Source organism: Apteryx rowi, unplaced genomic scaffold (genome assembly GCF_003343035.1).
Source record: "Apteryx rowi isolate R43461 unplaced genomic scaffold, aptRow1 scaffold_28, whole genome shotgun sequence".
Lineage (NCBI taxonomy): Eukaryota > Metazoa > Chordata > Aves > Apterygiformes > Apterygidae > Apteryx > Apteryx rowi.
This window is the reverse complement of record NW_020449196.1, coordinates 3,923,237-3,949,313: the sequence shown is the minus strand read 5'-3', so window position 1 is coordinate 3,949,313 and position 26,077 is coordinate 3,923,237. Positions and strand designations below refer to the sequence as shown.

Sequence of the window (26,077 nt, the reverse complement as noted above, 5' to 3'; positions counted from 1 at the left end):
TTGCTGCTGAAAAAAATCTATCTCAGATCTCTGTAAAAGAGCTACTTGGAGCTCTTTTCACACATTTGCAAGACAGTATGGAATTTCTAAACCTTCAGGTAAGGCATGTTGTATTCAACAAAGCAGAATTTCAGTCACTGATACACCAGGGTTTTGAGATTCCGCTTTCAAATGGACTGTTCTGTGCTTTGGAGTCACTTATGATAGCATGTGCACAATCACAGAAACAGGATTAATTTACTCATAATAATTCATTATATTCTTTGTGTTATTATTTGTTTTTCAAGATGTTACCAGTATGTCCAGCTGGTCCTTCATCTCTTCTTTCTCAGAGTCCAGCATCCAGGGACAGAGGCATGGTTAACGAAGTTTCACTGTCAAGAGCAGCGTAGATATTTTTGACTTTTAATAACAACTGATAAGCAAACAGGAAACCAATAGTAAAGAACGAACTAGTGGTTTAAGGCTGCTGAAATTATGCCCAGTGCTGCCACCTTCCCAGACACACATGCAGCCGCACGTGCTTCCTCCGCCATCCCCATCCCACATGAGCTGGGACGCAACGCACTGTAGTGAGTGCTGTCTTGCAYTGCGAGATAATTTCCTCTCCCCTTTTTGTCAGGTCAGGAAAAACTCAGTAAAGAGTTTGGTTTGTGGTAAAACAGTTGTTTGCAAAATTGGTAATTGGAGGATTATCTGTTGGATTATCAACTTGGAGAAAGGGTGGCAAGGTATGGTCCTTGGGCCCAAATAGATTATAAGTTTGTCAGCATGGGAAAACTTCAGCAGACATTTTAACAAATTTTAGTTGACTTTCTGAAGTATGTATCATGGAAATGCTACATACATGTGAGATGTTTTTTACAATACTTTGGTATATTAATCTCTTAGTGGTGATACCTTCAAGTATTGTGCTAGGCTGAATTTCGAATGTATAACAAAAGGCAATTATTTCCAACTACCTGCACCTTTCTAGTTAATGCCTTCAGTTGTGACGGTTGTTATTGCTTTTATGTTCTAAAGCTTAAATAATTTTCAAAGTATTATTTACATGAAATTTCAGTGTAGTTATAAAAAAAAATACATAGATTGTGTCTTGTAAACAAGTTGCTTTGTCTCAGCACTGTTACTGTTGTTATGGACGTGATAGGCATGGTGCCTAGCAGAACTTGAATGTTCCTTCTCTGTTGTGTTCTTTAACCAAATACCTGTTCATCACTGATACTGCAAAGGGTGTGCTAATAATTCTGCCTTAAAAGTGCTCTTGTGGTTGGTCTTYTGGGATGTCATGTGGGAACTCTGCATTTTAAGGAGTTGTTGATAATCCTATACACTTAGCATATACTTGTCTAAAGCAAATCTCTGGTATGTGGTCACCTCTAACTGGTGATCATTTGCTGCATTTTTTTTGGCTGTCAAGAGGTTTCTGATCTTCCCTTTCCTACTACTCGCAATGAAACAGAGCCAGCTCTGAGAAATACTTTCAGCTTCAGGCCTGACCCACCGCCAGCAGCCCCCATTATCTGGCCGGCAGCTGGCCCCTACCTGCGCGGGGAGCCGATAGCTGGTTCCTGCGAATTGCAAGGGGTACCAAAGAACATGGGGGAAAAAAAGGAGCAGTGGAAAGTGCCAAGAAAAAACTGCTTAGTTTGGCAGTTAGAATAAAAGTCGCCAAAGAACATGAGACTGGTAGGATTAGCAGAAGTTTTCCTGTGGTCATACACAGATCCAGGAAATTATAAGAAGCAGGTAGGCTGTGTGCCATGAGTGGGAGGAAAATCTTATGGCATAAGGCACTTGAGGAAAAAAGAAAAAAAAAAAGTGTTTCTTAACATTAGCTGTTCCATTTGAGGGGGGTTGGTATTTGGATCAGAAGCTTTTGCTTGCAGAGCTGCCGTTTCAAGTGCAGCCAGCTTCATAGTGATGAAAGGCTGTTGCCATCCCATGGTTGTCCATAGCCTGTGTGGAAGGAGTTAGTGGTCTCCAGGTGTTTCCAAATGGATCTTTATGGTGCCTAACAGCTCCCACCCACGCTGGCAAGTGGCACACAGAGTGCCATGATGGAGCAGCAGTGAAAAGTGAGCAATTTGGTCACCGCGGAGGGTGAACTTCCCTCGTCGGCGCTGACCACTGCCTCACACAGGGTGTGCATTCGCTGCCCATGCCATGCCTGTTCTCTGCACATAGGATATCACCCTCTCTACCTGACAACTCACCACCTCCTACGTGTGTTGAATGATAATTTTTGATAAATAGTGTGTTTTGTCTATGGTTGGAGAATTTTGTTCTGAGTTATTTATCCTCTGCATTAGGCTGGGAAGATCCTAACTGCTTTAAGTAACAATTTCAYGTTAATCTCCGTATTTAGCTCATTCTGCGGTGCTGGAAAGATGTTATGAACAAACACAAGGAAGCTGAATGTTTGGTTCAAGGACACAGTAGCAGGGCTGAGAACACAGCCTGGAGTTTCCTGAATCTGGGTCTGTTCTTCTTTCCCTTGCACTGTGATGGACAGAAGGTTTAAAGGTAGAGCGCACAACTAGCCTTTCCAATCCTAAAAACCTATCTATTCTTTATGGTGGCTGAAAAATGCCAGGTATTAATATTAAAAAATATTAATTTTGTGTAACGTATAAAATAAGATCTCAGTAGAAAACTGAGGTAGTGAAAAGGGAAGTGAACAAGCACTTCAGAAAGCAAAGAGTAGGTCCTTAGCGAACACTTTAAAACATGTAAAGCTTTTAAAATACTATTATATGCATGCTCAGGTATTTATAACAACATTTTTTTCCCATACTTTTTACTTTCACCCAAGACTGGCAACTTTTCTTGCTTTCACAGAGAAGCTAAGGGTCTGAGTTGTCTTTAAAAAAGGATCAATTGACACTAAGAATATTCATGTACCCTCGGCCAGGTGTGAGCCAGTTTGCTGGGGGGCAAAAAGTCTCCGGTGGGTATAGTTGTTGAAAACCGAGGTCTAGCAATCTCTCTAGTTGCTCCCCTTCTAGCATGGGAGACCCAGACCATCTGGGCGCATGTGGGGAGCAGGAGAAACGAAGGGCAGAAGGAAGCAGCGCAGGGAGATCTCATCAATTTGCCTTGCTCACCCTAGAGGTACCACATAGTTGCCTGGTGTCTCCGTGCACCTCCGYGCTTGCTGTGGCTGTGCACCCCCACAAGTGGAGCCAGCGGGAAGCAGCAGGACTGAGCCAGGGCCCGGGCTGTAGTGGAGAGAAATGGGAGTCAGTGATGCGAGTCTTTTGCTCGGCGCATGAGATTTGGCAAGGCTGGGCCTGAGTAATCAGGACTCACCAAATCAGTCTGGGCTGCTGACATTTCCCTTGGGCTGTCAACATCAGAGGAGGATCTGTAGCAAGTGTAGACGTGTCTGAGCAAGCTGTTCATCTAGTCTAGTTTGGGTAGCAATCACAACGCCTAACTTGTTGCTCACTGTGGGCAGACCTGCTGCCAAACCTGTATCATCATCCGGGCTGGCTGGATGTGACCTGCCGTGTTTGCCTCTGTGTCCTGCTCTCCTGCCTGCTCTCCTGCCTCTGCAGTGGCAACAAAGCTTGAAGGCAGGATCTACCATCGGTTATGCCTCAGCAAACTGAGGGGCTCAGGGGCATCTGCGAGAGACCGTTGATATAACGTGTAAGGTACAGAGATAAAGATACCTCACTGTATGTGTGCAACAGTTTAAAAAAGTACTTGAACCTTGCCCTGGGACATCCATCACCAGGAACAAAGACTGAAATAGGGGAACAAGTCAGTTAGGAGTTTGAAAACAATCTCTCTGGAAGCATGATGAATACCAGTGGTTTCATTTATTCTACTTGAAGAACAAAGGTCCTTTTCTACTTTTAATTTCCCAGCAACGATTATTACCAGTTATTTTTCTTGTAGCTTTGACCACAGTTCGTGGAGGTTTTATTAAACATGTTTTTGAAAAGTGAGTCAAAATGCCATTCTTCTCTGATTCTCTTGTGACTCTCTTTTTTTTACCCATGCGAAACTAGAGCATATTTCCAGGCAAAGATTTGGGGCCAGATAATACTCTCATGCTGGTGTTCATGGAATCATTCCAGTTTTATGCTCTTGTAATTGAAAGAAGTTTTGGCCCTTGCTATTTCAGAGGACAATATATTCGTTTCAAATCCATTGCCTTTACATGAAACATTAAATTCATTTTAGGAACCTTGAATAGTGGCTGCATTTAATAGACAATATGTCCTGCTGTGACTTCCAAGTATTCCTAAAGTTACCAGTTCTCCTGTGTTTGACTTGACCTTGACACAGCCAACCAAGTTTTCAGAGTGCTCATATTGCTGGGTTTGTGATGGCTTTCTGCAGTGGGCTTTTGTTTAGATACCCTGTGCATGCTCCTGTAAGTCCTTTCTCTCCTACCTGTAGAGGTTTCACCTCTCTGAGTGTCTCACGTGATGATACAGTTTATGGCAAGATTAAATATTTCTTACTCTTCTGTCATGCATTCAGAAGTAGAAACCATCTAGCCGGGCTCGAATTTAGGAGCCATCATTTTATGCAGTTTGTAAAGCTAGAGCGATGCCTGAACCTTGCGGCTGGATATTTTAGACACAGCAACCTGTCATCTTGCTGAACTGAACAAATACACAAGCATGTACATCCAGACGCATAGAGGCAATTTCAGTGAAAAGCAGATTGCTTTTGCTAGTTGCTATTGCAAATTCAAAGTGTGTATCAGTCAGGGTGCTTTTGTGTGCTTCGACTCCACTTCTGCTGCAGTAGCTACAGAAACCCAAAGTTTTACCTCACCAGGCAGAACAAGTGCCCTTTGTTACCTAGACAGATTACAGCTTTCTCTAAAGTCTGCTCTTCATAAAAGCCCAGCTTGAACAGTGGAAATTCTGACTTGCCTCAGATACTGAGGAGACTTTTATAGTTTCAAGTAGCTCCAGGGTTATATTTTAAAAGTTGAATTTCATCACATGTTTCAAGTTTGGTGGAAAAAAAAAAAGGAAATGATATTTTTAGCAGAAAAAAGTCCCCCCCCACACCTTTTTTTCTTAACAGATGTTTCATCTCAATCATATCCAAACCTCAAAGCACAAGTAGCAGTCAACCTTATTCTCCTGTGGAGAAAAAGATAAAATGTCATTTGTTTGGAAGAGGTTTTTTGTAACCACAACTAGTTTGTGAGTAAAAGCAAATAATAAATGCAGCACTATGGGATTGTGGAAATGAACCTGAAGCAACATTTCTGCTCTTGAAAGAGCTTGGAGTCCAGCTGTTCTTATTAGATGGAAAGTCCCAACCCCCAGCCTACCAAAAAAAACCCCAGTAATCAGGTTTTTCTTACTTTATAAATCTGGTCCAGCAATCCAAGTCCTTTCACCGATGCAAGATGTCATACAAAGTGCCCAACTTTGTACTAAAAATGATTGAAAGCTGCAAAGGCAACAAAGAGAGAGAAGGAATAGTCATTGTAAAACAAAATACACAGAAGTAGTAGAGCTGCTGCCCGAGGAATTTTTGCGGGGCTGCAGAGGAGCCGGGGAGCGTGGCCATGCGGTGCTGGCAGGGCACTGGCATGGCCACTCCAGGCAGCCTGGGCTGTGTGTGCAGAAGATTTATTTAGGGGCAAGTTATATTCCCTCTTAAGGGTTTGTAGGCAGGAAGCTAAACTCTGGTATTGCAGACCCTTTTTTGTTGCTGGTAGTTTAATGAGCCTTTATAGTGTGTGGAGCCATCCAGGTGGGGGAGGATGTTCTTGACAAAGCTGAGTTCAAAGGTGGCTGCTGTCATCACCCTTGCGGGAGCCGAGAGCCCCATGGAGCCCCTGTCCCACTGCCCCAGCCTTCACACCCCTGCCCAGCGCCATGGGCAAGCAATTGTTGCAGCCCAGATTTTGAGATGCCACGTTTTAAACAAAAATCCCCAATGATACTGTCAAGGGAGGAATATTGCAAGGTTTTCCACTAAAGAGGTAGCTCAAGGGGGAGCGGACTCGGGTGCTGCAACGTGCAGGCTCTCGGGAACCATGGGCATGCTCCAAAATGGGGCTGTCTCCTCTTTTGGGTTGAGAACAGTCTGTGGCACAGGGAGCTTCCACTGCTGGCTGTGGTTTTCAGGCCATCATACAGATGTTAACAGCGAGCAGTTACCTGCGTTTGCTGTGTGGGAAGCGTTTTCTGTAACGAGGTCCTGTGTGCTCTCTGGACTTTAAGCTGGCTGGTGGGGTCCAGCATTTCCAGAGTTTTTAATTCTCTGGATGCTGCCCGGTGTGTGATGCACCCCCTGAGTACCATCGCTCACCAAGTAGAAATAGGGAAGGGGACCCGTGTGTGTGCACACGTACATGTGGACCTATTAGTCACTATTGCTTTTCAGTTGTACAATGTCTTGTAGATAAATCTCTCTTCTCACTCACCCCCACATCTCTTGGGCAGCAAGGTGTAGGACTCTGCACATGGGAACATTCTGAACTCACTACCAAATAGCAACTACAAGAGTTGTCACAACGCTTAAAGTAATGTTACAATATAGGTCCTCAACACTGCATTCTGTAACAGGCCAGCTTTGTGAGGGTCACAGTGACATTCTTTCTCACAGGAAGCAATTTTGATGAAATGAATCTTACAGTTCAAATATCTTCAGAGGCCCCATTATCATAGCAAAGGTGGTAAAAACACGATTTTCCCATTGAACATCTAAGTCAGATAGGAACGAGTTTGATATCAAAGTCTACATTATTAATAACATTACCTACTCCATCTTCATTTGAATAAAGGATTATGTAGCCTCTGTTTTATTTTTTCCCCCTCTTCTCTTGTGAATCTCAGGGGAAAAAATTCCAGGGAGATAAGGAAAATTAAAGACAAAAAATTCTATATGAATGCACATATCTGCAATTTATACTAAGAAGGGATTTTAAACACCACAGTTGTTACCTATACTAACCAAAATCAGTGTATGGCCATCTTTAGAGAAGAGAGGACTTTCTTCTTTTCCTTTAAGTTACAAATTATCACTTGATGTCTTCATCTGTCACTTTTCAGTGAAAGAAGTAAGCACTTTGCAGTCCCATTTAGAGCTCCAGGGACACATAATACTATTAGAAGCTGATAAGTGGTCCRTATGAAAGTGACAGTTTTGACTTAAGCATTTTCCTCTATTAAATGACATAGATTGTTATAGCAGATTGCATTCTGATAATGTGGCTTTTGATATGCCCACTGATCAAACACAAATCTTGCTACTGCAGGTATCATCCTGAACTATTCTGACCAAAACTTAGAGATTTCCCCCCCCTTTTTTAGATAGGGGAGGGGAAGGAGAAATGATTTCCTTTGATCTCCGATGAGGAAGGGAAAAAAAAGGCTGTTCTGTTCAGGCTTTTGGCTAACACAACAAACAGTGTTTAAAATTTAACTTTGCTTAATTAATTAGTAATTCTGTTTAGTGCTGTCTGATCTTCATCCAAAAGGTATTTTGAAGCTTGAGAACTGAACATCAAAGTATATTGGGTGAAGATGGTCAAGTAAGGCACTTAATCTGGCAGTTGCTGTTGATGAAATACAGCCAGTTGGGGAACTAATTGGGAAAGAGAATTGTAATCTGGCAAAATTCAGCAACTCCCTTGTTAAAAGCAGTGTGTGGGAAGTCCAGGTTTAGTGTTTAAATGCATATGAGATATTGGCTAGCTAGCCAAAGGAGGCAGTATTGTCCTTTGCATGCATGCCCTCACTGCAATCCTTTTTTTGGTAGAGAGATAATAGAAATATTTCCTTAGGAAAAAAAAAACCAAAAAACCCACCACCACCCCCAAGCAATGACCAAAACAAGAAACCAAACCTAAACAGAAGTTTGTTGTGCTTATGTATCAAAGTTGGAAAATACTTCTATTTGTATGTGTCAAATTTTTGGGACTGGCAATAGGAATCGAAGCTTGAGGGAGGTGTTGCTGCACAGATCTGTGAGYCTGAGTATTGTTTATTCAGGTGAGAATTTGTTGTGTGATCGCATTTGAGTGAACTTGTTCAGCAATTCCCAAATGTCCTAGTGGTGACTAGTCAGTCAGAATCATTATCTGATGCCTGAATGATTCAAACATATTTTGTTTGTCTATTTTTGTTTGTTGTGAGCCGTCACACAGCCTGAGTCACAGCCCCGCTGTTTGGTGTTCTGTGCTTAATCAGTTCCCCTTGATAGGGAGCTGGCAGTAGGTCTTGTGACACCATGAATCTTCTTTTTCCTTCCATTCTGTGGTCTATAATTGAATCTTTAATTTGTGTTGTGACCATCAAGAAGCAGTGAAATAGAACAAGATGACTTCTCTCCGTGTTTTCAGGTTGAATGTCTAACCCAGACTAGTATGAAGCACCACTGGTACAGTTCTTGTTAAATTGGTTTTGCCTGCTACCACTGCACTTAAAAAGAACAATTAATTTCCCCGCAGTAAGTTTCAGAGAAGGCAGCTTGAGCCTCGTCCTTCTGAAGGGTGTGTCTAATTCATCAGCTTCAGCTTTCAGCCAGAGAAAGCTGAATACACACGTTTGGCACTGACCCAGGATGAGCCTAGTTTTCTATGTGCTTCCTCTTGTGACTGTGGACCGGGAGTGTAACTTGCCTGTTGGTCCTATTCTGCATGTGTTTATTTGCTGCTGGAGAAGAGGACCTTCACAGAAGCAAAGCTGTTTCCCTCAGAGATGTATTTCATTCAACTCTGAAGTAAAGATGCAATGTGTGCCTAAGGGGGGTGATGTTTCTGTATTCATGGCCTCCAGGAGAACTTGAAAGTGAAATCTGAATGTGAATGCGATTGTTTGATTAAAGGACTTCTCAATTTGGACTTTCAAGCATAGTTATTATTGCTCCGTTTGTCATTGTGCAGTCAGCAAAGAATGTCAGTCATGTTTGTCAAACCTGATTTGCAATGAAAAGATGTTGACAGAACCAGATAATTTAGACATCAGACTTCAGGAAAAGAAGCACAGTTCTTTTTCTATCCCTTCTGTCGTCATAGTCTCTGACTTTACATTCTGCTGCATCTGCTAGGTCTATAAATTTGAAGTGAAACCCTTACCCTGTTGACATCAATAGGAATTTTACTACTGAGCTCGGCTGGACCAGCTCTTCGATGCTCAATTCCACCAGCTGAATATTGATACTGAAGTTCAGTTTGAGCTTTTACAGAAGTGCTCACGTCTTCATCTCTTTTTCTTGTTATTTCTATTCATTTTTTAGTTTTCCTTTTATCCTACTCCCCCACAAGTCCCAGATTCTAATGTGTGGTTTGTTGCTTTTGCCCACGTAGATGCAATTTGGTTGTCCCATTGCTTCTGCTAGTCCTTTTAAAGCATTGCTATGGAATCCAGTCTATCCAGTTTTAGGGGAAAACTAATAATATTCCACTTCAAAGGATTTTGTTTCACATATGCCAGATGCTGAATTTCATAGGTGGCGTTTTCGTCAGTTCTCCAATTTTACTTTTATTCTGCTTTCTCTCAAAAATTACATGGTAATGACCCTGACATTAATTTCATAGCTTCTCCTGTAGTTCTACTTTCCGAGCTAGGGCACTGTGATCCATCTGATACCTTTCTAAATAACTGCCATACCAAACAGGCTCTGAAGTAGTTCATCTTTAGCCTGAATTCTCATAACTACTGTGCAAATTTTGACTAAGTAGCTGTAACTTAGACCTGAGCATCCACTGGAGTTGCATCCTTTTTTGTTTTCTGGCTACAAGATTCTCTTAATCCTGCCAACTAAAATGCTTGGTGCAGCTGAAAAAAAAGTGAAACTATGTCTGTATTTTGAGAAGGAAGATCATTTGCTATGAAGTATGGTGCTTTGCTTGAATGGGGCTTTGAGAAACCTGAAATGACAAGCCACCCGAATGACGGTGAAAGTTAAACACTCACTTTTCATCTTGACTGCAGCTCTGTTTTGGCTTTCTGATTTTTTTACCTTATTCCAAGATGTAAGACGGGTGAGTGAAGAATGTTTGGCTGTCTGAAGCGTAATATTCTATACTGACTTAGTACACTCAGCACAGCAATCAATTTTACCTCATTTCCGTGATTTTTTTGGTGATTCCTAAGGAGCAGTTAGAATTATTACCCACTTCTTTTCTTAAGGATGAATAAACCTTTGAAAAAAGACCTAATTCTTCAGGGATGAGTCTTAATACCTTTAAAATGGTGTTCATTCTCTCCTTCTCTTCCTCCCCCACTTCAATTATGAGCAATTGGGTGGTAGTAATTAACAATCCTTAGAGAGAAACATCTGCTAGTACACTTAAGCCAGTCAGTTTGTTTTTCATGAAAGAATGGTATTTCACAATTTTTCCAAGTTAATATTTTTCCTTTATTGTCTTTCCAATTTCAAATATTGTCCAGACGCATTTTTATAGTGTCTTAAGGTTATAGAAGTGGATACAAGACCATTAATAATGAACAAGAAAAGAGAACATCATAAAGAAAACATATGCAGTATTTCAGTTCATGAAACATTCTGCTATGGAACATTGTTTTTGAGAGCATATGGTTATTCCCATGAGAAGTAATAAATATACATTTTTTTCCAGTTGTGGATTCCCACAACAACAAGGGTAGCTTTCTCTGTGTATTTGTCTATATAGTACATTCTCTTTGTCAGGACTTGTTATCTGAGTGGGGAGGTAAGTAAGTATTTTTGTACAGATGATATATTGTACACGGACCTGTTTCTGATGGCCTAGACTTTGGAAACACAAGTCTATTAATTCTCCACAGTCCTTTGAGATAGCAATCTTGTCTGGTCTAGTTTAATATCATTGGCAGAGCTGAAAGGAAGTTCACATTGTGAATATATCTGAACCTTGGCATGCAGCTTGCTCATGGATCTCTGTTTACAGGCTGCCAGTTTTAACTGTCCCAAGCAGACATTCTCATTTTATTTATAAGTAGCTTCAGCATGTGTTTGTAGCCTTCATGAAGTTGAGCAGCGTGTCAATAGTCAAAATTAAGTATAGAAACAAGATACAAACATATATACTGCTCTTTTCAGACAAAAACAGTCGTATTCCAGTATGTATTTTTTAATGTTCATTAGGTTTGCATAAGGCAACCAAGGATATATGCACAGGCACATTTTTTGATCACCCATATGTATTATTTTAATACATCCATATTCCCATTTAAAGTCTCTTCATTTAGACGACTTTTTTTTTGCTGAATGAAACCTGACATCAAGATGAGATCACCAGATTTCCCCATTTCATCTGAGCTCAGAAATGAGTAACTGATTTCAAAGGATAATTCCCTGGAGCAGCAAGGCCAGTGAGTTCTTCAGATCAAAGGTCAGCGAAGCTCGAAGAGGATAATTTCTGGCATACAGTATTTAAACTCTCTGAAGGAGTGTACTGCAAGATGTATCCCCTCCTTCCCCAATAGTTGAACTCTTGTTTTTTGAGAAAGCTAATTTGTCAGAGCACATTTTTTCCTCTGTTACATAAATAATACATTAAAGTGAAAGCTTCCTATTTCAACTCGCATACTCTCCACCTGGAAAGGTTATTGAACATGCCAGTGGAAGTGCAGTTCTTGAAGCCCAAAGGTGACTCAGTGGTAGTGGCTCTGTTCTCGCTGAACCACCCAGCTAAGGGTGCTCTTTGCACACGTGAGTAACTTGCAGTGGAAGAGCACACAAGTGAAATCAGAGAATACTTGATAAGACACTTCACTTGGACGGAAAAAACCAGCAAAGAACGTTGGGGCAGGGAATATTCGCCTTTTACAGGATCTGCTCCTCAATTCTCTCAGCCTAATGTTGCCTGGGATGCTGAGCTACAGCCTTAATGGACAAAAGAACAGTGTAGAAGTCTTTTGGCCATTATGTACATTTATATGTTGAAAAGTATGTGTGATAATAGATGCAGAAGTTCTTTTCAGTTGGTTGTCCATTATTCCAAAGAGCTAAGGGTCATACTAGCCCAGCTTTCACTTCACAGTCCCTAGCGATTGATTGTGAAGCTGCGAAAGTCCCTCACAACAAGTGTGTCTATTAGTTTGGTTAGATCCATTCCTGTGAGAAACTGGTCACTGATACAAATGAGCCACTCAAAATCTAGGGACATATTTAATAGTTGCAAAGAACCTCTGATAATGTAACTGTCCTTATGAAGGCCCTTGTTACCTTTTCATTTCTAGTTGCTTTTAGAATGAAGCTGCAAGGCTGGATAAAGGTAGATTGTTTAAACTGTTTCCAGATGTGGTCTTTTTTGTTTGTTTTATGGGGGTCTTTTTTTTGGTCTTAGCTTTGAATTTCCAAGAACATGGAGTTGTGTTTATGGACAAAGGGAGTATAAGGTATATGGCTGTTATTCAGATATACTTCAGAATTCTGTATCATAAGTAATATGTGTTATAATATGTGTATTCATTATGGTAAGCATTGTACAAAAACCTCCTAATAAACAGTCCCTGCTTGTCCAGTAACACCCAGTTAGATGGACAAGGAAAGGTACTGTCATGAGGTGAACTTTCTCTTGCTTGAGCTGACCTTCCTCCTTAGCTTGTGTGTGGTGTAGGGAATCCAAGCAAGGCTCGTAGTAGAAATCAAAGTGTATTGGTTGTATATCATAAACTGCGCGATTATTTGCATTTGTACAGTACATTGTGCGTCTGTCTGTGGAAGCTGGCATTGGTGTAACATCAAAACTGTCCGTAAATATCAAAGTCGGGAAATTCCAAAGGTTAAGGTTTCTACCTCATTGCTCCCTTGTCTTTACTGCATATCTGGGGTCTTTGTAGTATACCACAGATTTCAAAAAAAAAAAAAAAAAGTGTTAAATTTAAACAAAGAAGTAAGACTAGACAATGTGATACGTTGCAGTGTGGCAGTCTGAGTGTTATGACAGAAACCTTAGCTTTTGGAATTTCTGAGAGTGTAAAGCTATGGTAAGGGGAGATTTTTTAAACTGCTTGCTCCGATTTGTGCAAGAAAATGTTGAAAAATGGCAAATACAACTGCCTTGTCTGGTGTGGTAGTGCCTTACTTTCCTGGGAGAGTGCTTGGGAGGCACCTCAGTAACGCTGAACACCAGCAGAGCCAGAGAGTAAACCCCGTTTGAAATGACTTACTCTGAAGTGAAAGGGATCATGTTTCCCTTTTTGTAAGGAATCTGACTTTACTGAATTGGCGCTTATGTGAGATCTTACTTACAGAGGCATCCCCAAGAAATGGTTCCTACATAGCATTAGGATAAATGTATTGGATAAATGCAAATGCCACACTGCAAGAGAAAAATGCAGACTTTAAGGCCTACGTTCTTGTAATCTGTCTTCTATTTTATGGAGGTAGGCAGGATTACTGATATGCATAACAGAGTATGGGCGTAATATTATTGGCAGAAGCACTTGGATATGAAAAAACATATCTAAAAAAATTGAGAGCAGGGCTGAAAATCTCTGTGTGTTTTCATAGGTCTAATAAATATAGAATATAGAATTCCTTTTCTTGAGCTATTGTGCTTCATTACCTGCAGGGCTGAGTGCCTCTTTACGAGCCAAAGGCATAGGTTTATGGCTGAGTTATAAAGTTCCTGGGCATTTTGTCGTTTATTCCTCAACAAGAGTTGGATATATGTTAATGCTGATACTGTTTCTCAGTGCTATTGAATTATGCAAGTGCATAGGTGAAATATATTTTTTCAGGCATATTTAAAAAAAAATACTGCTTAACCTTTCAGTGAATGCAGTGTGTTTTTTGCATGTCACAAACCTTCAGTGTTTTGCAGAATTATTCAACTTGTTTACAGTAATGGTTCTGCTAGTTTATATTCTCATAATACGGTGTTTGAACCTCCTCTGACTCTAGCAAGGTTAGTAGGAGAGGCTGGGTACCAAGAGGTGGTGGTAGATTGTCTGCTGAAATAATCCCAGATGTGCAGTGAACACAAAGGCAAATCAAGTTTAATGATCCTCGCATACAAGTTTGTTGAAATCACTTTCACACTAAATAGGAAGACTGATTTGCAAATATAATACTACTTTGACATTCCCTTATGAGAGTTTTTTTCTTAAACACATTTTTTGCAGTGGCTTTGCCTCCAGAGAAGACAGATGGAGTTTGCAGTGGAGATGAAAAGAAAGTGGAAAAAGAAAGCGACACACGCACAGGTTCCAAGAAGCAACTAAAATTTGAAGTAAGTCCTCTATATTTTCAAGTTTCACTGTACTAACGTAATTAAGGTAGATAAATAACCTGTGGCCCAAATAGTGCCCTGTGATGCCTGTGTGTAGCTCCTGTTGATTGCAATGGGTACCTGAGGGAGTGGAATTGGCACGAGTCTGCATCTTACTATCAGTGGAATCATTCCTTACKTGGTGACTATTGAGTTTTATTTCCAAGTTTGGATAGAATCAAAAGGTGATGATCCCTTGGCAGGTTCTGAAATGTAGAGTAAGGAAAGCTGTTTGTTTTCATCCTCTACCTGTGATCCTTTCAGAAGTAATTTACTATGCACCCACTGAGTTATCCAATCTTTAGATTGGTTTTCGTGGACGATTGCACTTGGTTAAATCTTCCTAGTGTAAAAGATGTTAGTGAGAGCTTACTTAACCACCAGTCTTCTGTGCCTGGGCCTCCAAAGTGAAGTAACCTTGATCTACCACACTGGAAATCCCTCTGATCAGATGGGAGGAGGAAGAGGATCCGGGGGGGAATGAGTCGGATGGTCTATTTCCTTGTAGACTTATAAACATCATAAAACTGCCAGACATTGTGCATAGTTGGCAGGTTTTGTTTATATAGGGAGCAATTTAATAAATATGAGTATTGAAACATGCTGTCATCCAGCTAGAGGGTTGTCTGTCTTGGTGAACAGAAAGATACTCTGGTACTGGCAATCAACAGGAAGAGTTTTCATCTCTCTGCRCTCGCAGACATGGCAAACTTCTACCTTTCAGGGCTGTCAGCCTGTCACATTAATGAGCTTCGCGTTCCTCCAGTACTGTTTAAAAGACCATCCAGCCACCTTGCAGCATGGCTGCAGTCTTCATTTCCTTCTCTTGAGAAGGTTTAGTAATCTGGTACAATTTACTCTTTACTGTTTTAAGGCTGATTAAGAGGCAGTAGCTCTCCCGTATGCAGTTCAGGTGTTGCTATGTGCTTGTGTGCCTTGTGGGTGGAGGTGACTTTTGTTCCTGCCTTTTTTGCACAGGGATATCTCTTTTTGTAGGCACATTTTATATTCTACCTTGAGGAGCAGACATTTGCACACAGGAAAGGCATGATAAATTGCAATTACCAGTGCCCTGATATTTGACTGTTGGAGGGCACCTGTCCACACAGTCGGTGCCAGTGGAGCTGGAACTGCACCGTCCCAGCAAAGCCCACGTTTGTTCCCAAGTAGTTCTTGGCATGCCATAAAGGTTAGCACTTGGTACCAGGCTCCATGACTAATGCAGGGAAGATTGCCGTGGCTCTTAACGAAGCAAAGCACATCCTCACGTAAAGATGTTATGTTAGGCAGCATGGGACAGGGAACTATTAATAAGCAGCAAGAAACCAAGTATTGATATTTTTTCCTTTGTTCTACAAATCAAAGTTTTCCAACTGTGTCAGCTAGGGGCTAAGAGATTGGTAAACATTTTCATTTTATGGCCAAGTATAAAAGAATCAGAAATGCAAGTGTCGAGACCAGAGGTCTAAATCTGAGGTGGATGTGATTTGGCTCTTAAAGGTGCTGGGAATGTTTGTGTAATACGAAACTGTGTTTCCACAGCGGAGTGTGGGGCACTTGGCAGCTTTCAGGCAGGCTTGTTACGACAGGGAGAAGCCTGCCTTTGAACTCGGCAGGGGACAGGGGGTGCCCGTAACTGCTGTAGGGAATTGGTTTCAAGTCAGAAGATCAACCAGGTATTTTGAGCTCTATCATGCTGAAGCTATTTGGAGCTGTTTATTTTACTTGCATACAGTGGCTTTCATTTTAATTGCACTGTAACTTCTCTGTGTTGCCTTGTTGTGGCTCTGGGTGAGTCTGATTGCACCGTCTTGAGCGAAAGCAAACAATTTACACCCAGGTGACTGGAGTCAGGCAAAGTGCATCCTTTGTTCTTGGCTGAAGTTTTGGGTTTGGTTTTTGGAATTTTTTTTCCTTGAACAAATTGATTCTTTCAGGCTTTCCCCAGATCACATTCTCACTAGCAGAAGCCCAGCTAAAATAAGAGTCGGGCACCACTCCCAGGTCATTCTTACCTGCCGGTTTCCAGCCAGGCTCCATTTTGGGAACTGCGGCGGCATGACGCTGAACCCTGTGAACTCTGCCAACCCCTGCAGGTCAGATATCTGTGTCAKGGACAGGGCTCGCTGATGGGACTTGTGCCACATGTCCGCTTTGGGCTAATGACTGCTCCTGGCTCTGTGCRATGCTACCTCATATTGTGAGTCTGTTTCTGTTATCTTGCTCCTCCTGAGTTAAGCAGAGTTTTCTTCTCACATTTTAGTGGTAAATCTTACTATATTCCAACAGCTTCAGGGAGTAGTTTTCTTGTATCTTTTTGTGTTTCCTACAATGAAGCAGAAAGCATCTTGCAGATTGCCAGGAGTCTAGCCTGAGGGCATTAGGGTTGTCCCGTGCTTGCAGTGAGGCTCCTTCAGCGTGGTGGACCGAGGCCTCCTGGGACGTATCCTGAGGCTTCCTCCCGCGAGGGAGTGAGGAGGGAAGCAGCCTCCTTCTACAGTGTCTCCTCTGCAAACAGGCCTTTTGCTTTAGGTAATCAGCTGCTCTTTGCATGTTTCTTAGGAATTGCAATGTGATGTGTCTGTAGAGGAAGATAACAGGCAAGAGTGGACCTTCACACTCTATGACTTTGATAACAACGGAAGAGTCACCCGCGAGGTAAGCAAAGTACAGCTGCCCCTTTGTGTGCAGCGTTGCTAACACGAGAAGTGTTTTATAACAGGAACATTTTTTCTTCTATGAAATAAAGGTATCCTGCCAACTCAAACAGCAGTTTCCATGGACCCTTCCCTCCTAGAAACAATCCCACCAGTAGTTTACTCTTTTCAGACATACTGTACCACTTTTTAAGCCTGTTGCTGTTTAATATCTGGGATTAGCCTTTAAAAAATAGTACTGGCATTTGAGGGGGAAWAATATCTGAAACAACTGAACCACTAAACACATTGTCAAAATAAACCCCTGCAAATGTATATTGTTCTGGTTCCTGTCGGCGTTTCAGAGTGAAGCTAACCAAATAGCAAGTTTGCTTTCTGAAATTCTTTCCAGTAGTACTAACTATACTATTCTGTTGTTTTCACGGATATTAGGCCATGATCTCTGCCTTCTCTCTCCAAGTATAAATAACATTGGTGATGCTTGCTGGAGGACCATAGTGAATGGCTGTCAAAAGAATATCTGTGTGTATCTTGTATTGTTGGGGTGTCTTCAACTTATATTTCCTGTGTAAATAAGAAGGTCACATCAGTATAGATATATAGATTAGAATACAGTCTATTTTCAGAACTATTTCTATCAAGATTGAATAGTATTTCTAGAAGAGTGTCTTTTACTGAGATTTACTGCACTGTATTGGCATTGATTTTTTGAGAAGCATATTTACTGGCTCTCATGCCTTCAGATAATCAGCTGAAAATTGACAGTTTCTGTCTCTGGCTCTTATGCTGATCTATGAAAATTACTGACTGAAAGGAGTAGGGTAAATACTGAAAGTGTAGTGGCATTARACATCAAATGACAGCATATTTTTTTTCCTAGAAGACTGAAGCAAGTCTCTTTTGGCATTTATGAGCAAATTGCCAAATGTGATGGTTATTCAGGGGTTTTGACATGTATATTGTGAGCATCATTGAGAAATATAGAGAGAGGGCAAGAAGGAGAAAAAAAAAATATTGTCTTTGTTAATGTATGGGGAACTGAGCCCAGAAAAATTAAGTAACTTGCCTGAAGTCACACAAGAACCTCATGGCAGATTGAACCCCCATCTTTTGAGACCCAAGGCTAAGCCTTACTTAGAAGATTATCTTGACTCTCAAGAATAGGAAAAAAAACAAAAAAACCCAAACCCACACACATGGGTGTTCTTTACGTTCAGGCATGGAATTCCCATTAATGTCAGTGGGAGTTCCATGTGCTGAACATAACAAGAATATGCTTTTAAGTATGTATACAGTAATTATTTGTGATTATGTGGTACACCAAAGAGCTTAATTTGACTGTACTTAGAAAATATATTACAGCCAAATTCTACCTCTCCCTGCTAGAAGAGCAGACTGCAGCTTAAGTGAAACCAAATCTGTGCAGGGATTGAAAATTATACTGCTCTGAGGTCTGGAGCTTGCTATATTCAGGCTTGAACCCATGCCAAAAAAAATTCTTTTAACCAAGGGACCAAATAGGTTGATAATTTTCAGCTCTTTACGTGAGACCAAAGATAGAAACAAATAGTATGCACCATTGCAGAGTTTTCCAGTTATGTTACACACTTTTGCGAGCTGTTCCAGTGCCATTTGTATAACCCATCTTGCTGGTTGTCCTTGGTTGAATCCAGATGCAATTTAAGAGTTGTTTGTGCAACTAATGTTGACTAATGATAGCAGCTCATAGATAACATGGGCTACAAAAAGGAATTTCAGTCTCATCATATGATGTAGAATTTCTCATTTTGTTAGCCCCCGAGAGGTGACTCMAAATAGTGGGCTTGATCCTGCAGTCTGTTAAGCAGTTCTGCTCCTGATCCAGCAAAGGACATAGCAATGGGGAATGTTAAACACATGAACAGTTTCAGTTAAAGCGAATGGGACACATGCTTTGAGTTAAAAGTATGTGAGGCACATTGCGGGATAGGGGCGGAAGGGACAGCTCTTTCGTGGAGTCCACTCCAAGGAAGCGGGCTGATTTGTAAGTAGTAGAGGGCTGATGAAAATGCTTTCAGAACCAGCCAGCTGGTCTGAGCAAAGGTCCAGTATTCTGGTGAGAAAAGCTTAGTGTGAAACTTTACCCCTGCTTTGAAAATTTTACTGGACTGTCTCCTGKATTTGTAGTTGGATTAACTACAGTTATCTCCAACTGTAGTTGGAGATAAAATTGGATGTCACGCTCTTAAGTCAGTTTTCTCTCTGTAGATCTTGAAGTGCTTTACAAGGGGAAGTCAGCATTAGCGTCCTTGTTTGTGCTGGAAAAGTGAGACACTGAAAAAGGAAAGGACTTGCTCTCATCCATTTCATTTGGTTCAAAGTCACTGTGTGTTTAAAACCTTGGTCTTTATGTCCAGAGAGTTTCTAAAGGAATACACAGTGTTAAATTGACTTTATAAAAGACATGTAGGTGGGGCAATTTTTTGCAAATGCRCTAAATGCTTTTTTCATTAAAATGTTTGAAAATTGTAAATAAGATGTGGATTTAGTTACTGGACAAAATTTCCCTTGGGTTTTACACAATGACAGATCACCGCAAGAACATTCAAATTCCATCTTAGTGAAATTTCTTCTGGATCTAAACAACATCTTCAGAACTTAATACTGCTTTGATTTCCTCCTAGAGTCTGTATGACTTACTCCCTAGTCCTTATAATTAGAAATTCAGATCTAGTCATGCTTCTTGCAGGGATACACCCGTTATGAAAGCATAATTATTGGGATGGCAAATTATAAAATTAGCAACCATCTGTTTTTAAAATACTGTTTTCACTGTCATTTAAGAAGGCCATTTTTTGTCCTTTTGGTGTAGTAGGAGATAACTTTCCTGCTCTAATATATGTATTACAAAAGTTGCCTAATAACATTTCCCTTCATTCCATAGACTGTTAAGAGTACAATTCATTATGTACTGTAAGGCCTTTTTAGAACTGGCAGCTGCACTGTAATTATCTTCACACAGTTATTTGTAATCGGACTTGAAACTTAGCTAATTGAGCTAATGTGTTTTCATCCATGAGGTTTTATGCTGAGCTCTTTGAATGTAATTATGCTTTAAAAACACCAGCTGTTTTTTGGCGATCAGTTCGTTCTCGTTAAATTTAGTTTCTTTGGTGAGTGGCTGCACAGGAATAAACACACCAGAAAGTTGTTTGTCAGGAGTAAAAAGAAAGGGAATTTCTTCTGGACTAGTTGTTGAGTAGTTAGCAGGTGACGCTCCTTTAATAAGAATGATTCAAAAATGGAAGTGATCAAACAAAGCTGATGGTTCAATAAAAACGTCCTGCTGTATGTAAAAATGAGACTACAAACAAACTTCTAAATGAGGCATTTGTACTTTTCTGAGGGAAAGATAATGAACCCGTATTGATGTTTCTCTTCATCTATTTTTAACGTTAAAAATGTTCCTTGTATCTTACTTTAAATACCCAATTTCTCTCTTACATTTCCTCTTTTTTTTTTTCTTTTTGATTATTTTTGCTCATGTCCTTTCATGACTGAGAAGGTTTGAGGTTATTTCTGCATTCAAAACTCAGCACCAAATCTTTGACTTGGGGAAGGGCACTGGCTTTTCTGGGGCTATGATTTATCAACCTGGCCCTTCTCTTGAAACTTGTTTTTTTGCTGCGTTTGTCACTATTGTGTTAATTCAAGATCAGCAACGGAACCGACAGATAGAGGAGTGGTGCCTGTCCGTATCAGAGGGCCCATCATTGGAAGCCATTAGATTTGGTGAATTTGCACCAGAGAGAAATTTTAAGAAAAAATCCTACTAACTTTTTTGTTACAAAGAACCAAATTAAATGTTTCTTCTCAGTGTTAAACTCATTGGTTATCTATCTCTTTTGTGCAAATGTCCTGTTCTGTTACATTAATTAAGCTGGAAAAGCCTCTTAGTTTCCTCGGGAGAATCCGTAGTTTGCTAACAGCTAGTCCTCTGCTGAGAAGCTATGCTAAGGCTGGAAAAAAGGGGTATTCCTCTACCATTAATATTTCTTAGAAGCAAAAAATTAATACCTGGAATGAGGACTTTCTCAGTAACATGAGTTCTGTAAGGAGTGATGAATACTGTCACTGAATACTGTTAGGAGTGATAAATGTCACCTGTTCTTTCTCTTTTTTGTGGGCCCATTAGTGTCCCTGGATGTTCTGAATTCCCACCCGTCTCCCACCAGAGACCTGTAATATATTCTGGCGTGCACCATACATGTGTGGCCTTAACGGCACGTTTTTGGGTATTTCTACTGTGAATATTTCTGGCAATCTGTTAAAGTTGCTCTTTTTAACATACTTTGTTGTATTAGCTCTTTGATAAAATAGGATGTGAAAAACGTGAAGATTAACACTGTTAAATCCTTCAGCCCTAGAAAAAACAACTGTAGTCTTGTAAGCAAGACACAAACCAATCTGGGTATGGCATGTGCTGGCTGCTTCGATGCTACCCAGAAAGCCTTTGTTTTTCTCTTTGAAGAAAAATATCACAGTTTCAGTTTTCTTACTTGATTAAAATAGCTATTCCAGTAGAAATTCTGCACACCAGAAGCCCTTCAGAAGTCATTTGGACTCACACAGGCTACTTGCCCACTAAATATCATTAATTTACTATAAAGGAGAAATATCTTTTGTGTTATTATTTCTCCTCCCTCTTTAAAATACTTTTTTAAAATTTACAATGATTTTTAACTAAAACTGATTTAAAATATTTCAGTAAAAAACAATATTTGGGGCAAAATGGGAAACTGAAAATTATGTTCTTGTTTATTTTTCATGAAAAAAGGGAGGAAGTTTGAGAAATGTGAGATGAAAGTTTTTGTGCAGAAACTGCTGAGTGGCCTTAGTTATACAAAGCAGTTGCAGAATCGTGCAACTAGTAAAATTGTAGCGCATAGTGCAGAAAAGTTGATTTCTTTGGTAAAAGAGACATGCTGGTTGGTGGACCAGGAGAGAGAAAAAGTTCAATAGTTTTTATTCTTGATTCTTAACACTGAATTTCTTGAGGAAGGTGAAACCACTAGTGTACAAGCTGGTGGGTGGAAGGTAAAGCTGTGTCAACAGTTGTAGGTAGTTCTTTAAGGAATTTAAATTCAGATAATGTTCAGTGTGACAGGTTTCAAGGGAAGCATAAATTGCCCCACTCTCGTGGCAGGCCTACTGGAAGATGAAAATTCCTTTGGGGGTAATTATAGGCACGGCTATAAAACACAAATTTTGTAACGTATGTTGTAGTTGTCTAGTGCTACTAATTTGGCAAGAAGCCAATACCATATTAGCTGCCCAGAAAAGGGCTGTGAGAAGACGGTTTCAATCACAGTTCAAAACCTGTAGAAGAATGACTATTTTGATTCCTACCAAATCAGTGCCTCAGGAATTTGGATGTTATAATTGTGAAGAAATAACTACAAAGCAGCAGGAGGTTCAAGCTGCCTAGTAGCTGGTAGCTACTGGGCCAGAAGCTTGATAGATGGGCGAGTGGTGAGTGACCCGAGCAGACTTGTTTGACTGAATCAGAGCTGTCAGTTTGCTAGCACTTCCAACCCCAACTTAGGACCACAACTAAATGAATCCTATAATAAAGATGTTGCTGTTGGTATTTAAAAGATCAGCATAAGCATTAAGTGGTTACTTATGTATATTCCTGACCTCGAACTTGGTATATATCCAGTCCAACGACCACGTTGGTTCAGTTCCAAAATGCGCAGCAGAGCAGATTGTTGTGAAGGAAGCTATTACAATTGTAACAAAATGCTACAGCAGCAGAGTTACAAAACCACAAGGTGTTCTGATACCTTTGTGCAGTCTCTTAAACTTCCTGGTGCCTGGACATTGATTTGGGTTAATTCAGGCCTGTTTGGCTGTGAGATGTAAATTGTCCTAATGTGATGTGTGTGCATACATATTTCTGACTCGCAAAGTGGGTGTCACACAAGTGTTGCATCTGGCCTTCCTTGGCAGCATTTGGGAGTACTTTTTAAACTGCTGAGACAAGTGGTTTGTTGAGAAAGACCCACACAGAACAAAAGGAAAATACAGGGGCAGCAAGTTAGACCTCACCACCAGAAAAAAAATCATTCGAAAGGACAGTGGGAGTAAAGACTTCTCTTCGCCTGTTGAAGTAAAAAGAAAGTAGATGATTAGCTTGTACAAATATGTACCACATTTTTGATGCATGCACCACAAACTTGTGGTGCCACTGAAAAAAAGAGAGGGGGTTAGATTCTTGTCAAGGAAGGAGTTATTGATAACAACCTCTTGAGAGCAGCCTTGTGCAGAAAGCTGCAGCGTTGGCCGAGCACAGCCTGGAGAGCAGGGCACAAGGGGAGAGTGCTTGCTAAGGGCTGTCTGGGAAGGGCCTGTTCACCAAAGTGCTGAGTGTATGAGGTCCCATTAAATATAATCATGGTGCATAAGTATTCTGCTGAAAGGGAAGGTTTGGTTTATGAAGGTGTAGGATTATAGCACAAGGCTCCTAGATGGTGTCATCAATGGATGTTTTGTTTGCTTGTCTATTTATGTCCTTGTCTGGCTGAATTTTTCTTTTAGATACAATGAGAATCCAGCCTTTGAAGCTGGCTGACAGATAGTGCTGTGTCTATTTAGAGGTCTGGCTAGGTTTCAAATTAGGGTGGAAGTGTGAGAAGTGAGATGTGTTAAAGAGCTGTGAGGTGACCACCAGATTGTCACTGAGCAACCTTTCCTCATACAGGCTGTAGACAGTAGTTCTTGTCAGGAGGATGGAAAGCAGCTATGGACATGGTAGTGACAGCCTACATACAGAGACTCTTACAGCAATGGTAGAAAAAATATTTCAGTAGGGAAAGAAAGGAGAGACTACAAATTCTTCTCTGTTTTATGAATATTTGATCTTGAACTCACAAGTCTGGAGAAATTCCACTGAGTTTAGGAAAGCTAAGAGGGTACATATTAAGACAAAATCTGGGCCCTCTAGRATTTAGTCATTCTGCCTGTTGAGCTGGAAAATCATCTACTATAAAATCATTTGTGGTGGCCATAAGGTCAGTATTTCTCTAAATGTCTATTAAGGACAAAATATTCTATGTGAACAGAGCTTAGTATTTCTGTGTCTCCTTTAAAGCTGGTCAGATAACAAGGAGTGTATGGCATATCGGCTGCCAGGGCTCTTTAGGACCTGCTAAACTTTGAGGCTGCCATTGTTAAGAGCATGACCCCTGAGCAAAGGAAGATCCTAGAGTTTTTGAGTCTTTATTGAACTGACCTAATCTTCCTCAGAACCATTTATATTTAACAAAGGATGATTTGGATATTTCCTTTGTGCTTGCAGGCATCTGGAAAGAGCATAGGTCCTAGGACAGATCAAGGAACAGGAAGACCAGCATGGAGAACTTTTCAGTTATACATTGAATGGCATATTTATAGCCTTCAGTGACCAGTATGCTTTGGCCCTAGGTTGGTGCCCAAGATAAATTTGGGTGAAATCCCTTTGGGGAGAAATAATGAGCCAAGAGATTTCCTGTTTATCCTGGCAGTTTAAGGTAGTACATTATTGAAACTTGACTGGACTAGTTAAACAGCAGAGAACTTCCAGCATCTCCAGCTGCTAAGTGATGAGGAGTATAGTATTCCTCCTACCGGCCAATGGAGACAACTGACTTATCAAAATTGGCTACGGTTCCTTCTGAYGTAGCCGGACACTTAAGCATTTGTTCATGTTCCATTGCCTTCAAGGAGGTGTATGAAGAATATTCCCTAATAGGCCAAAGTGGATAATCTGTGTTGTTCACATATATAAGTTTAGAATTGGTTTGAATTTTGCAAAGTAGGCTAGACCACAGTACACGTATGGTAGAGTGACATTCAGATTTAATCTAATTCCACACCTAAGGTTTACGGTCCTGCCACATCTCTGACTAGCTTTCCTCTATGCAATCTACCATTTAGCTATCCCAAGAAAATAACAAGAAGTAGTAAGATTTCCTGAAGATGTCATATTTCTTCAGTTGCTGTGTTTGTTTTGATCATATGAACTCAATTTTTAGTGCAGTATGAATAATTATCCCTCAGTTCTGTTGAAACCAAAGGAAAGAAATACAGTTTGGCTAATTCACAGTGTATGTCTGGAGAGCAAGAATAAATTTGTTATTATTTTGATCTCGTTTGCCCCATTTCATAAATCTTACATCATTTGATGCTGAAGAATATGGATCCGCTTGAACCATTCCTTCTGACTGTCAGTTAAATTACAGTCTAAACTAGGAAAAATGGGGGTTAACAAAAGAGAGAAATGGATTCTTTCCTCTAAGGTTCTAGCAAGTTTTGCTCCTTTAAAATTCAGTGAGTTTTGAGGATACTTCAGCATTTAATAGTCCCAGGTCCAAAATAGTTCTATGTATCAAAGCTGTAGGTTTCATACCACTTTCATAATATTGTGTCTTTTTGTGTTTCAATCCAATATCCTAGGATATTACTAGCCTGCTTCATACCATCTATGAAGTAGTTGATGCATCAGTAAACCATTCTCCTAGTTCCAGCAAAACTCTGCGAGTGAAACTTACTGTGGCACCAGACAGCAGCCAGAAGAAAAAGAGTATCTTGTTAAATCATTCTGGTAAGCATGTGCAATCAGCTGTTTGAAAAAAGATTTTGAACATCTTTAAGGAGCCCTTAAAGATCCATCTCTGTATTCTGTCAATACAAATAAATACATATGTTACTCAAGGCAGGTAATTCTGTGGGCTTTTTAGTCCCCATGAACCTATTTAAGATCTCAGGTGCAAAATTGCCTATCCTCCTTTCAGTGTCTCTGAAATGAATTAAGGTCCCCATCCTGACTGATTGTTTCCTCTTGGCAGCAGTGACACCCCATGTGTTGTGTGATTGTGTTTGCATGCTGCAGCAAATTAAGTTTTTTATRTATTTGTACTGCTTTAACTCTGCTGGTATAGTTACAGCCTTCAGTTTGTGTGGAAACAGTTGTAATAGTATAAAAATGCTTTATGCTTGTGCATAGCTATCACCACTGCTGGCTAAGAGTAAATAGTTCAGTGTAAATAACCTTTTATCACTGTAGCTATTTCTAAGCTAGAACCTCAGTAAGGATAAAATACCATAAAAATTATACCTCTGATTTAAATTCTTGCACTCTGCTAGAACTTGTAAGAAGTGAAATAGTAGAATCACAGAATCACAGAAT

The 26,077-nt window shown here is 40.4% G+C and overlaps 1 protein-coding gene across 1 annotated transcript in view; it reads left to right on the top strand.

Moving 5' to 3' along the window:
* The window catches only part of NKD1 (naked cuticle homolog 1), a 111,340-nt gene that overhangs the window by 75,689 nt on the left and 9,574 nt on the right, over positions 1 to 26,077 (top strand). The window contains exons 5-7 of the mRNA XM_026068840.1: positions 14,067 to 14,173; positions 16,775 to 16,870; positions 25,345 to 25,492. Coding sequence (XP_025924625.1) covers positions 14,067 to 14,173; positions 16,775 to 16,870; positions 25,345 to 25,492 — 351 coding nt within the window. The remainder of the gene's footprint in view (positions 1 to 14,066; positions 14,174 to 16,774; positions 16,871 to 25,344; positions 25,493 to 26,077) is intronic.